This window comes from Mugil cephalus, chromosome 19 (genome assembly GCF_022458985.1).
Source record: "Mugil cephalus isolate CIBA_MC_2020 chromosome 19, CIBA_Mcephalus_1.1, whole genome shotgun sequence".
Taxonomy (NCBI): Eukaryota; Metazoa; Chordata; class Actinopteri; order Mugiliformes; family Mugilidae; genus Mugil; species Mugil cephalus.
In genome coordinates, this window is record NC_061788.1 from 12185575 (window position 1) to 12200137 (window position 14563).

Genomic DNA, 14563 nt, shown 5'->3' on the forward strand with positions numbered 1-14563 from the left:
CAGGACGTTATCTCTCAAATCTCGCGAGATTCTATTGGAATTAAAATGTAATGCTGTTTTAATCATAAGGATAAGCACGGTTTGCTGAAAACTCACTGTAGCATCGATAATGTAATAAATAATGTTACGACGAAGCGGTCTGCTGCCGTTTTTAGAGCTTAATGAGGTCAAACATTAGATAAAACGTAAATCCTGTTCGGCAGCTGCGTCCTCCGCTCCACCAGGAGGCTCCACGGACACCGCGTCGCTCTTATTTGAATTCAGTGATTTTTATCAGCCTGTCAAGAGTAAAGCCGAGAGTAAACCACCAGCTGTGTGTGAGTGTCAGTGTGTGTGCGTGTTCAACACAAGGGTCCAGTATTACATACAAGAAAAATACTACGGTTTTTCCCAGGCGACAATGCATCCGGTCGTAGTGACGATCCCGTCGTTTCGTTCAGAAAACAACTCGATCGAGAAAGGATACACGGTGAGCGGCTCCTCAGTAACCTCTGTGTCTGTTTGTGTTGTGTGTCGCCTGCTCTGTTACTCCTGCTGACTGTCATCAGTTTTTAATGTGAGCTTATTTCGTTTCTTGTTTTATTTTATTTTATTTTATTTTATTTTTTTCCTATTGTTGACTGTGTTCAGTTCTGCTCTGAGGTGTTTTCGCACTGAAGGCAAAATAGAGTTGGATCTACTTAAAAACAGAGAGGGGCTGATCGTGTAAACCAACCCTCCCATCATCTCTGAAGCTCTCTGTCTCAAATCAGACAATTTATCTTTACAGAGCTTAACTGTACAAATACCTTTGTCCCTTTCCATATAATCTCTACTGGATGGGGAGTGTGACAGTTGTTTGAAGTCCGTTTTATTTATTTATTTTTTTAGAGTAAAAACTCTTCAAATAAAGCTTGCTTCTATCCTTTATCATAACTAAATTATGAACACAGGAGGATGTAATTTGGTGGTTTTATATTATTATTTTAAAATTGTGTTGTCAAAATAATAGTCTGTAAAATATAGAAGTATATTTCAGTTAATCTACAAACTGCATCCTTCATAATGAAAACATAGTTGAATCAGCAGCTCTCTCTGTTATTTAAAACCATTGCTGTCATTGGCACTCATTTTCCCTAGTGTATCTAACTAAGTGGCAGGGTGAGCTATGCATTGTGTGTACACAAATGAGAACGGTGAGTATTTTGTGTCTTGCTTTATATAAAACACCATCCAAAATAAATCTGTGTCCCTCACTGTTTGTGTTTATCAGCACGTGACTGTATATAAGAAGTGAAACTACCAGGTGTTTCGCAGGGAGGAAGAACAAAACCTGCGTGTCCAACTGTGTTGTGTTGTTCCAGGATTTGTTAACAATTATTACTACCTGTTGACTTTCTGTCTCCGGATGGTGTGGTACGTGTTTGCACTACCAGTCCCCAATTGCATTAACAGCTCAGTCGTCATTTACAGTTAATTTCCCCTTTTAGCAAAAGACTGGCGCGAATAGTCATTCGGTGAATGTGATGGTTGTTTCTGCGGAAGGATCCAGTTTGGTGAGGGAAGTAGAGGACTGGCTGTTTGGACACGTTAACTGGCAGATCAGCTTGTTTTTTTTTTTTTGTTTTTTTTTTATCATAACAGACAGATGTTTCCTCTCTGCAACTCGCTGACATTAACATTTACGGTGACTGAGCGGACAGAATGGGGTCACGTTCTTCAACCAGCACATTTGCTAACTGACTTGTTCCTCCTTTCCTAGGTCTTTAAAATCGACGTGCTGGTGAATGGCAGACAACACGCGGTCGAGAAACGCTACAGTGAATTCCACGCTCTGCATAAAATGGTGAGATGTGGTGCATCTTTCCATTTTACCATCTTTCATTGTAGTTAATTGTTGCCAAGTATATAAAATAATGTCCTTAACGTTCTAATATAATCCTTTGATATATGAAAGCTGCAGGACCTTTACACAGCTTTAGGAAATGGTTCAGTCAGTTAATCAAACCACAAACATTTGACAAAACATTTTCAACTTAAAAATTACATCATTTTAGATATGGTCTCTAGTTTTCTATTTTTTTTTTTTTAATATTTTCAACATGTTTATGAATACCTATGTGAAACTGATTCATCACAGTGGGGAATAAATGCTCTATTCTTTTTTCCACGTTCACCACACTGGTGGTAATCGTTTGTTTTCGATTGGTAGCTTCATAGATGAGCTCCTCTTAACTGCTCTGCTCATGAATGATTTGAATAAATCTTGAGCAGGTGACGTTTGAACTGTTATGGAAACAGACGCCTCTTCAGCTTTTAGCCGTAGCCGGTGTCCAGGGCTAATTTGGCAAGAGTTGGCATGCTATAATGGCCTTTCTTCACTTAACTTAACTGTACGTCATAATTCATTCATTCATTTTCTGTAAAGGCTCGTCTTCTGGTGGGCTGGGGGGGCTGGAGTTGATCCCAATTGGCCAATGAATTCAAACCCAGAACCTTCTTGCTGTGCGGCATCAGTGCTAAAACCACTGTGCCGCCTGTATATCCTCTGTATACAATAATAATCCAATGTTCTGTATTATTTTTAATGCAATTCTTCAAATAATTTTGGAAAAGTAAATTAAGGCAAAATCCTAACCAGATTCACATGATCTGTTGTCCTGACCAGTAAGTCATGCAAGTCACCAGAAAGTGTCAGACGCACAAATTTAAGGTTGAAGTGAATTTTAAGTGATTTAAAATTGTGTAGTATGACAAAAATGAAACCAATAGTGGTTCGTTTAAAGTGACTCTTGGTTTGAATTCAAGTTTATGTTTAGTAAAAATTCAGTTCTCTTTTCAAGAGTTCACTAGTTCACATGCTCATATCCACACCTCTGGCAAATTTAGACTCAGAAGTTAATCTAACGTGCATATCTTTGGATTGTGGGAGGAAGCCAGAGCGCACATAGAAAACCCAAACTTTGCTGTGAGGCATCAGTGCAAACCACTCCACCACTGTGCCAGCTCAATTCCCGAGTCGTATGAAGCTTACAGCGATTTACCTTCATAGAGTTGTCCCATAGTGCAGTGCAATCAACCAGGCCATTATTACCAAATAATTTCTCTACGGGGATCAATCTTGAATAGAAGAATAAGTATATTTCATAACCTAAAAAAGCTTTATTTATTTATTTTTTTATTTATTTTTCTTAAGTGGAAAGTATTTGTTAAAATTGTGCTGAATGTTTTTCTTTAAACAACATTTTATGAAATGACCTTCTGAACGTCCCTGTTCGATTTCAGTCAGATTAACTGTTGTTGTTTAAACATCTTTCAAAATCCCTCCAGCTAAAGAAGAGCATAAAGTTGCCTGAAATCCCATCGAAGCATGTTAGAAACTGGGTTCCTAAAGTCCTGGAGCAGAGGAGACACGGCCTGGAGCTCTACCTGCAGGTACTCTAACGCACCTTCACCCCACCTGTTTGGACTGTTTTCCTCATGTCCTTTTTTTTTAGTATGTTTACTCGGTGTCATCCACACGGATAATTTGATTTTACCACACTCAAGTTCAGAGTAACCCAAAGTAAACATATAGATCATAGTACAGATGTATAAACAGAAACGAATCCTTTAGCTCTGTGTCGCTGCTTCGTGCATGCATTCAAATGTGCTTTTGTTTTGTCAGACTATAATTATGGAAAATGAGGTCCTTCCAAAGATATTCCTGGATTTCCTGAATATCCGCCATTTTCCTTCAGTGCCAAAAACCGAAAGCTGTGGGTGAGTTGAAAGTGCAGGCTTTCTTTCAGAATAAAAGACCAATTAAATGTGGGGTTTTTTTTGTTTGTTTGTGGGAGAGGTTGTTCCCAGGGTAGTGGTGGATCATGCGTGACTTTCCTCTCTCTTCTTCCAGGTCTTTTGACACAGAGTCGGAGGAATCTAGGTAAGTTGTTCCGTGTCTTCGTACTTTAACCAGTTAAAACTTCACTCACTGTTTGCTCTGCACTTGAACTTCACCCAGTGGTCCAGTGACGCCATCTCACTTCTCCCTTTTCTAGTAAACTTTCACATCAGCCTGTCATGCTGTTTCTGAGGGACCCCTACCTGCTGCCGTCTACCCACGGTTTGTTCAGGCCTCTCATGCGTAATATGTTCATTTGTTCTGCACTTGAACACACAGCAATTGTGTTTCTTCTTTATTTGTTTATTTATTTCCTCCTCTTCTGTTTTAGATACCGTCTCTAATGTTGTGATGGAAGGTGTCATACAGGGAATTTTCTACCCAGACCTTCAGCCGAGGTAGACGCGGAAGCCGCGATTCGTGTCGTCGCCTCACACCCACTCTAGGTGTGCGTCAAGAAGAACATAACCCGTTAACATGCACTGAGCCTCATTTACATATCCAAAGCATACATCATGAATCCATTTTTATTTTTGTACAAAACACAAGGGACTCTAGTTGAATCAGCACATTTTTAAAGCATGAACACTAAATCATCCACTGTCGATTCAGAATAGATTCAGTTAGCGGCGTCCGTCATGTGTAAGATTTAACATGTTAGCTTAGATGTTTTGAAGCATAACGATCAAAATAATAACGACTGAGCCTATTGTATTGCATTAAATTATTGAATATTTTCTTTTTTTTTTTCTTAGAAAAATAATGAATGAAACAAACCGATAGGAGCAGCGGACCTTATTATTACCGAGCAGATATTAGACTGTGACAGGAGCCAGGAGCAGCTTTAGCCTGTAAGAACAAAGCAGAGGGCGTAGAGCCGCGCGGATCATGGCCTGTAAACAAGGAGGAGCCACTCCCTGTGTCGGCCTGTTTGTGCGGTTTTTATGAAATTGTTCCGCGTTGCCAAGTTGTGGGAGTGTAGCAGGAGGACGTGGGGGAATTTTTCATGGGACTTGAGGGAGTGTTGACAGCTGTGTGCTACTTGTTAGTCTGGCAGGGGATTTAGAAATGGATAAAAAGCAAAAAAAAAAGCGACTCTGCTGAAGCGTTCCGTTGACGGCGGAGCTGGGGAGCTGTTTGGACCTTCAGGAGGACCAGCTCCACTTGGTGAGGCCACGAGCTTCTGGGCAAAAAAAAAAAAAAAGTTTGAAATGAAACCACAATGGACATTCATATGTGGCGTGCCCTGCAAGTGGCTAGTTTACCAAGAAGTGGACATCATCTGAGTCACGGAAGACAGATGCTGACTGAGCTATTAGGACGTGGGTGGTGCTTTCGTTCTTACATCAGTCACAGTTCCCCGTCCCACTACAAATCCTCCCACGTGATACTTTAGTAACTGACTATTAGGACTAAACTACCAACACTACGCACATTATATAATGAAGGAAAAAACTAAGCAATACATCTTCCTCGTCCTCTAGTTGTATTTTAACAAGAGTCTGCACACACGCTGACCTGGCGGCTGCAGGCTCAGGTGGACTTTCACATAAAACCATTTGTTTGTTTGTGCCTTAGGATCGTGTTGATTTGTGTTACTGTTAGAGACTAACACTACATTTAATGTCGTTGAACGAACACATAATGTAGAAGGCCAGTTTGTGGCGATCGGATGCACAGTCACCGGACATGTAAAGGGAAGCTTTAGGGATTTAAAAGAACCAGTATAATACCGTGCAATATGAAGTCAAATACAATAAGTCTGTGTGTAAATGTTAATGAATTCAATCTGTGAAGCTACTCTAGATGAATTGTAGCTTTCGTGAAACCTGTCGCATGTCAGACCGTAATTTTCAATCCAGCAGTTGTCTGAGCTTTCCTGTGTGACCGGACCTCCACGCTTGTATAGACCAGCGAACATCAGCTGAAGAGTCGTGAATTTAATGAAGTAAACCATTTCCTAGAAATCTGTGTCGTAGATTTGTATGTATTTCTATTCTGTGCCGTGATGCCAACCTACAGTGAACACTGGAATTCCACTGTAGCACTTTAACGTGGGTGATATGAAATACTGACACCAATAAAACTCAATATTTCCACAAACCGTGTTCACGTTTATTATCTCCATAAGTTCTTTATTAGAAAAGTGACTAGAAAAGGCTGACGGTGTGTTTTTCTTACACCGTAGCGTTAAAAAATTATAATTAGAACAGTAAATTGCTGGACAAACTTGTGTCTTTCCTGCGTGTTTGTAAATGTGGCTTCTCACAATTAAGCTTATTCTGATTAAAACTGTAAAAGAAGCAGAACGTGCGCAGAGGAGTCACAAGAATCTGTCCCTTTGAAACATAAAACCAGTCTTCATTCAATCACATGCTTCCACACATCTTCATCCACAACAAAGCAGCACTGATCCTCTAGTGTATTTCTAATACATGATCTCCCAGTAGATCACTTCAGGCCTTATTTCTGTCACAGAGAATTTTCTTACATGTAGTAATCAATATACTGCGAATGTCTTGATTTTCGTTGTTCGATTACGATTACTCTGCCACAGCTAAACATCTCTTAATAAACATTATTCTGGTTTGGCTGCAGCTGTAACAGAAACATAATACAGACTTTACATTTAAAAATAATCTGGAATGCCAAAATATCTCAGAAAGAAATTGAAAATCCTCAGATCTCTGGTCATCGATGTACCCGTGTAGTAACAGTCCACTAATAATAACACACATTTGATGGCAATGTGTGATCTAGCACCTGCAGGCATTCCCCAGTATTTGGTCCAAAAGGCTTCAGAGTTCCCCGTGACCGACTTCATCTTTGAGCCGTTCGTCTTGGTTGGCTTCGGCCGAAGGTTCCTTCAGGTTGGCAAAGGCTACCTCCCTCGTCAGCTGCTCCAGCGGAGGGAGACCCACCGCCAGGTTTCGCATCGCAATGGCCGTCATCAAGAATCTAAAAAGATGAAGAGGGCACAGGTAAGTAGGTATAAAGCGCCCACAGATTCATTTGTTTTTCAGGACAACAGATCTGTGAGTTGGTTAGGATTTTGCCTTATTTACTTTTCCACATTATTTGAAGAATTGCATTAAAAATAATACAGAACATTGGATTATTATTGTATACAGAGGATATACAGGCGGCACAGTGGTTTTAGCACTGATGCCGCACAGCAAGAAGGTTCTGGGTTTGAATTCATTGGCCAATTGGGATCAACTCCAGCCCCCCGCAGCCCACCAGAAGACGAGCCTTTACAGAAAATGAATGAATGAATTATGACGTACAGTTAAGTTAAGTGAAGAAAGGCCATTATAGCATGCCAACTCTTGCCAAATTAGCCCTGGACACCGGCTACGGCTAAAAGCTGAAGAGGCGTCTGTTTCCATAACAGTTCAAACGTCACCTGCTCAAGATTTATTCAAATCATTCATAAGCAGAGCAGTTAAGAGGAGCTCATCTGTTAATAGTGGTAAAATTCTGCCTGGCTGACACTCACCCCCTCCGTATCGTGTAGTACTTTTTCACAGCAAAGCGTTCGAACCGCTCCAGCACGCCGGCCTCCCTGCGCTTCTTCACCTCCTTCATGCGCCGCTGCCTCTTGAGGAACAGCCGCACGACGGGGTCCGTGGCGTTCACCTCCGACGCAGCATCATCGTCTGCAGCGAGAAGAGGCTGCAGCTCAGGAGGAAGAGGCTCGGTTTCTGTGGAGTGAGAGAAAATTCAAGCACACGCATGGAAACGTGGTTTTCGTCGACATAGAAATGAATGTTTGGGATGGACAGATGCTTATTATTCAGCGTAAGACCAGCGGTTTGGACACAACTTCTCATTCGTAAAGTATAAGGAGCTCCCACTGAGCCCCCCATCTTTCTGAACACTACAATATTCAATTGACCTGGCAGATATTTACAGAGCTTGGTGTCACTTTTGTAGATAAAAGCTACGATTCTTAGCATCATCTTATCAATTTCACCTGTTCCATTGCGAACGCGCTCCTGCAGCTCGAACAGCTTGGTGAAGTTCTCCTGCAGCGCCGCCTCCGTGGTGTTGACGTAGACGTACATGTAGCAGGAGGGGCCGTCAGACACCGTGTGCACCTTGTGATAGGCCCCGGCGGGTACCTGCACAGACCCACATCGTGGTTAATAATAACGTACTGTACGTCCAGGTGGAACTGAAATATGTCGGGAGCGGCGATGGTGTGAAGTCGTACCTTTATCTGCTCGCCGGGCTGCAGAGTGTAGTTCTTTTTCTCCTCCACCACCTCCACATTCAAGTGACCCTGCAGCACGTGTATGCTGGTGTTGCCCAGATCTTCACTGACAAAGTTTTCTAAGTGGAGACCTAAAAGGGTGACATGCTGTTAGCACAAACATAGCCCGTGTATCAACAGTAATTATTGCTTAAATGAATGTATAAAAAGGAGACATTTGTAACCTGGGAAGTCAGCAATAAAGACGATCTCAGTCTGATTGTCCAAGCTGCCCTCAATCTCCTGGAACTTGGTCCTCCAGGGGGAGAGGTCTACCAGCAGAGGCATCAGCCATGGGTTCGGTTTGAAAGGTGACCATTCGGCTTTCACAACGTCCACACGGGGATCAAAGATCCTTTCAGAAGAACAAATTTAAAAACTTGTTTAGACCGTAGCAACTGTGCACGGGAGGCATTTTACATGCGAGCGCAAACTTCTTGTACCTTTGCTGGAAGCGTTCATTGATGGACACCCAGATGTCAAAGTAGATTTCAGGGTTAGAGATATTGTAGCGGGGCAGGAACTGATGGAGGCACGTAGCGTACTGTTTCAGCATGTCTCCGTGATCTTTCCAGCGGCGGCTCTGTGTGAACACCTACAGCACACAGACAGGATTATTCTTTGTTTATTTATCGGCTGAGCTCGCATTAAGAGTTAATGACATGCTCTGCTCTACTGGTGATTATAGTGAAAGGAAATACGTAAAAACAGCTGTGAGTTCCGTGTATTTGTGGATGTATTTACTGCATGATCAGGCTTTGCTTTTATTGATATGCACCGTTTCCCTCAATTTACCTTTAGGTCATCAGCAGTGTTACCAGACCATTGCTGAATAAATGTCAGCAATAGAAAAGAAGGGCTGAGTTTTAGGGTCGAGAAGATTTGCAAGAGTCACAACTTCAGTGCAAAAGTAAAAAAACAAATCAGAGTTTGCATTATACACTTTAACCCTTTGGCTTTTGAGAGTCTGCACGCAAACATCCCGCATGGAACAAATGCCTCATATGTGCCGTGCTGTTGTTAAAGCCAGAGGAGGTTACTATGAAGAAAGCAAAGTTGAAGAAAGAAAAACTCAAATACCTGATAATTAATTATAGTAAAATGTCTTCGTATAAGTTCCTCTTTTATAATAATCATGTTTATTTTGATGCAAAGTATACCAGTGAAATTATGATCTTTTATCATGTGTATTGTTAAGCCAAGCCAAATAATAAAAAGTGTCTTACTCACCCCTGGATTTAAATATCCAATTTCACCAGTTTTTCCATCTTTGTAGGTGATCTTCACATGCTGATGGCTGCGAGAGTGGACCATCATGTCCCACGAGTAGCCGTACAATCCGTTGGTCCAGTTGTTGTAACCCTGGACAAAGACAAAATATTAGGATTACGTTGAACTAATAAAGAAGCGTCACACCTCGCACTGAGCCTGAATAGGGTTATTAGAGGCTGAACTGATACAGTCTCTGATTTTTTTAAAGCTTTCGCTCATCTGCTGACAAAAGAGGCCTTTTTGCTTTTGTTTGCTGTGACTGTTGACTCTGATTGAGCAACTATTGGTCCGGTAACGCAGAGAGCAAAACGCAATCTCTTCGGACAGCACATCTCAGTGCAGACAAGTAGAGGAGAAAGTTTATGGATCAACAGCCTTTTAATTGTGTCATCTGTAGAAACATTTGAAGCTAAAAACGACACGTATGGAAGGCGTACCTGTGTGATGAAGTGTGAATAAGGCAAGAACAACTGTTCAATTATGTAGAGAATGGTAAAAATGGCCCCCAGCTTGTGCTTAAGTCTCAGTTTGGGAGCTCTGGCAACAGCTGGTGTCTCCTGACGTTCGGCGCTGGGGCTGGGGTCCTCATGGTAAACGCAGGAGGAGCTGGGCTGCGACTCCGCCGAGGTGAGTGGCAGGACTGCACTGAGGAATGATGGAAAATGGGCGAAGAATCTTTTCGGCCAGTCAGCGTAGCAGAAGAGTGGACTGGTGGCCAGCATTGCGTAGGGGAACATCCCTGCGGGTGATTGGCAAGTGTGATTTAAACGTGGGATTAAAACAAGAAAGATGTATTTTTATGAAACAAGGCGGCGAACTCACCGATGCTGAAGAGCTGGGAGTTCATGCAGTGGAAGTAGGAGACGAAGACAAACGCGTAGGGCCGAGTAGCGTCAAAGAACAGCAAATATCCGGCGGAGAGATCCAGAATAAGACCGCCTCCGTGCACCACCAGCAGGCTCACTAACTCCACAGGAAGAATCATCCTGAATAGAAAAAAATTGAAAAAAAAAGTTGTGTTCAATTTATCCAAGTGGGAAGAAAAACCATTAGCAGTTAAAGGCTGATAAATATACCTACTTGAAAGGATCAAAGAGCCAGTGGTGTGCCAGGTATGACATTGAGTATCCCTCCACCCAATCCGCATCTAACTTCTTGATTCCAGCGATGAAGTATACTATAAATATCTTTGAAGAAACACAGACGTTTCATTAGATCACCCGTGCTCACATCATGTTTATGATTATATATGATTATAGAAGTGGGTTATTTACAAACCTGTGTCCTCAGCAAAGTGTAATTCCAAAGAGGCACGTGAGCGTTTCTTATGGAAGGCCTCCGCAATCCATCGACTGACCTACAAATACACACGCAAGCGTAAGCGTCAGAAACTAGCAAGCACAGATACACAGGGAGGCCGGTAAATCATCACCTCACCAGTATCTGTTGCCGTCCATGAGTGTGAGCTGAAATCCAATGAGGCCGTAGAGGTACGAGTGGTTGTTCCAGGCTGTTTTATCCAGAAAGAAGATGTACCAGTATGTCGAGATGAACATGAGGCACGAGAGGCGGTAGAAACAGCCAAGCATGATGCCCAAGGCGCCTTCAATTAGAAACATAAACACACTGTTAGCAAGCCTATGAATAATCCACGCGAGGTCTGACTCAGTCACAGACGGCAGCTATATAACATAATATTTCTCTAAATCTGGAGGAATTTTGGAAAGTGACCAAAAAAAAAAGAAGAAGCTAAAACACGCAGATGAGGCTCGGGTTTCGAGGAAACATGAGGATTTACCAGACAGGCAGGGAGTAAATGTGAGAAATATAGCATCAAGCATTATGGGAGGCTGAAGGTTAGGATATCCCCCAACTTTATGGACACAATTAACTAAAAATACTTTGTGCTGATCAGCTTTCTGTCTACGGATCATATGTTTTCAGTCTTATCTTTTGGTCATGTCACTCTACTAAAACTGCTTCAGCCAGAACAGTCAATGATCTACACATTACTTTTGAATCACTGTTTCTTTAAGTCATTTAAAGAAGCATGTCGTGAACTGAGGGACAGCGATTGCATGGCTTCATTTGTGTTGATCAAATAAAATGCAACATGTAAGTTGCAATCACGCAAATTCCTTAAGTTTGGTGTACCACATAGATCTGTCCCTGGCCCTGTGTTTTTCTCAGATCTTTATGGCTGAAACTGTTTTCCGTGCATTTGTATCTTACAGACTGATTATTGTAATTAATAATTCTTTTATCTTCCCAGATGTGCCAACCATCGCTTTGTTTAGAATCTTAACAAAAATGAAATATCCCACTCTGCTCTTTCTTCACTGGTCTCCAGAACAAGCAAGAACTAAATTTAAGGTTTGCTAAATTTCTAGCATGGACTTGCACCACAATACTTACCCAAGGTAATTATACCATAGACTCCAGCACTCCCCCTTCGCTCACTAGACACAACTGTCGCGGTCATTCCTTTAAGTTAAAAAGAAAGCCAGCTGCCCTCTGATCAATAACCTACTGATTCCCTTATCTCTGGAATGCCCTTACACTACATGCACATTTAGCTGAAATCTAGAACTCAAAATTGCAAAGGCACCTTCATTACAACCAACCATAGGAAACACAAGTCTTTAGCATCATGTTTTTGCTTTTTGCGAGACTATATATAAAATTGACTGACAGACTAATCGTGACAATTTATTCATTGATGAAAAGTAACTAGCTTTAAATTAGAATATAACATGGTTGCTCAATGAGTAAAGAATGAGCGGTGTAGTTTTTAATGATTGCGTTTAATCAATATTGATTGATTTCCATAGTCAATATGTTCTACTATCGTTAGTTTTAAACTACTTTTACCCTCAGATTTAGATTACTTCTCAAAGTTGGCTTATGGGAAAAACATAAGCAGAAGGTTATAGGGTTGCATGTGTGCTTTCATCTTTAATGTACTCAGGTTTCCCCACAGAGACCGTCTCCTATAAAACGTCTGCTTCCGCTCAGACTGAAAAACAGAGGCAGGGGGGTCTCTTCCTTCCCCCCGTCACCTCTGTAAAGACAGTAAGGTAACCTGTAATCTCTGCCCGGAAACAAGCAGTGTGACCCACCGAAGAACATCACCACGTAAACCAGGTACATCCAGTCCAGTGGCAGTGGCTGTAGGAAATTGAAGAGGGGGAAGCGACACACGGGGGCCCCGTCCAGGTACTTGTAGTCCAGGTGACTGAGGCCACGCTCCTGTGTGATGTCAATAAGCATCAGCAAACCTGCACACAAGACAAGATATTTGGTGAAGAGGGGGACTATTTTGCAACAGGTTTAAGAGAATCAGCGGCCGTGCACAGCAACTTTACCAAACAAGCAGCGGAAGATGCCCAGAGACCCAGGGTCGGTGGGACGGTTTAGGAGCGTCACCAGGCTGTTCCACGAGGTCAGGTCCTCCCTCTTGAACCCAAAGATCTGCTCCATTCTGCTTTTGGTTTGTGGTTGATCTGTTTTAGGAGATGCATCCTTCTTTGCAGTTTGTTCTTCTCCATCGCTGCTCACAAGAGCACCTAGAGATCATAAAGGGGGACATAAAGTAGTGTTCATGACTACAACCAACTATAGTATGTAATAACAACGATGAGACTAAACTTGCCGTGTTTTATTTAGGTTCTTATTCATACAAAAAACAACAACAACAAAAAAACACGCCTATGATTTAGATAACAGCGTGTGCGTTGCTAAATGTTGGTTTAACCGGTTGTTGCGATTGATAAACAACTACCCAACAGGACACTGCTAGTAGCAACCTTACCTGCAATAGCGTCTCTCGCCTCCATATTGTAAAATCCTGGATTTCTGGTTCGGGACAGGGACTCTCTCTGCTCCCTGCCCCAGGTGAAGGCGACCTGCGTGATCACGTCAGTGAAACAAAGTTTACGTGTCACCGTCCCACACACACGGAGGATTGTTGGGTAGAGAGGAGGAGGAGGAGGAGAACGAGGGGGAGGAAGATGGTTTGGAATGTTGTGAAAGACCTGCTTGTCGCTTATTGGCTGATCCCTGAAGTTACCACGCCCACCAGAGGACGATCTTACGTCACTTCCTGGTTGAGTCCTCACGTCCTCGAGGCGGAAGGTTTACCTGTATGTGTAGGCTATTAAATAGTAATCAGACAAACAGTCAAATGAAAATGAAATAATAACATTCACGAGCCCTGGAAATATAATTATATAATTATATAAGCAAATATGAAAAATAAATTCGTGTTCAACAGTTAAATCTAAATCATTAATAAATCATTAATTTAAATTTATATTTTTTTGCTGTAGGAAGTTTTCAATGTTTTGAAATTATTTTTTTGGAAAATAAATATTTATATACTAAATATATGAATATAATAACTTCTGAGTTACAACAGTAAAATTACATGACATTAAATAATTATACATGCAGCTGTACATATTCTCTGCCTTGACTGTTTTTTTTTTCCTGTTTTCTTTCTCGTTTCTTGTTTTTTGTTCTTGTTTTTTGTGTGCTCTTGTCTCTCTGGATTTGTCAAATTGTTATCACCATTTTGGAAAGTCCCTTTTGTATCAGTACACAGCTGTATGGGCAGAGGTGCAAGCCTGAGTGTCTGTGTGTATACTGCAGAGAAGGGCAAACTCTAGCCAGAAAAACAAATTATGACACAATCTCCATCAGCAACCACAATAAAAAGAAAAAGTCAGCAATAAAAACAAATGATTCAGATGACTGTAGACAAATGATTTGAATTTTGTTAACGTCACTGTACATAGGCGGCTTCACAAGCAGCTTGATACCTTTTCTATGATGGACCTGATGTTCTCCAACTATGCTTCACTCTGGTAGTGACTACTGATATCTAAACTGTGACATAGCCACAGTGTTGTCTTTGATTTGAAGGGGTGCCACCGGCTGCTTTATGTACTTTCTGACTCACAGCATGGAATACTTCCAGAGGCAGTCATGTGTATTGTAATCTGTTGCCAACATTTTTATTTACTGACCCAGAGACATTAAGGAAGAGATAACACTGTGAGATATTTGATCTCAGGTGTTTCAGATGTAAATAGTCCCCTTACTAAACACAGGTGGCTATTTTTGAAGTTAAAACGTGTGCTTTAACTTTAAGTATGACTTTGTTTAAAAAAAAA

General features: G+C 41.6%; 2 protein-coding genes across 2 annotated transcripts; one reads left to right on the plus strand and one right to left on the minus strand.

Annotated features, from left to right (window-relative positions):
* Nucleotides 1–255: 255 nt before the first annotated feature.
* Nucleotides 256–5965, plus strand: snx24 (sorting nexin 24). Its single transcript, XM_047569768.1, has 7 exons — nt 256–469; nt 1742–1825; nt 3310–3414; nt 3647–3741; nt 3875–3904; nt 4020–4084; nt 4194–5965. The coding sequence occupies exons 1-7, from the start codon at nt 401–403 to the stop codon at nt 4262–4264; spliced, it is 519 nt and encodes a 172-aa protein (XP_047425724.1). The 5' UTR covers nt 256–400; the 3' UTR covers nt 4265–5965.
* ggcx (gamma-glutamyl carboxylase) lies at nt 5956–13399 on the minus strand. Its single transcript, XM_047569766.1, has 15 exons — nt 13201–13399; nt 12755–12955; nt 12509–12667; nt 10827–10992; nt 10668–10746; nt 10470–10576; nt 10212–10375; nt 9827–10128; nt 9348–9479; nt 8561–8712; nt 8303–8472; nt 8079–8209; nt 7839–7986; nt 7362–7566; nt 5956–6820 (listed from the first exon to the last, which is right to left on the minus strand). The coding sequence occupies exons 1-15, from the start codon at nt 13223–13225 to the stop codon at nt 6661–6663; spliced, it is 2301 nt and encodes a 766-aa protein (XP_047425722.1). The 5' UTR covers nt 13226–13399; the 3' UTR covers nt 5956–6660.
* Nucleotides 13400–14563: the final 1164 nt, after the last annotated feature.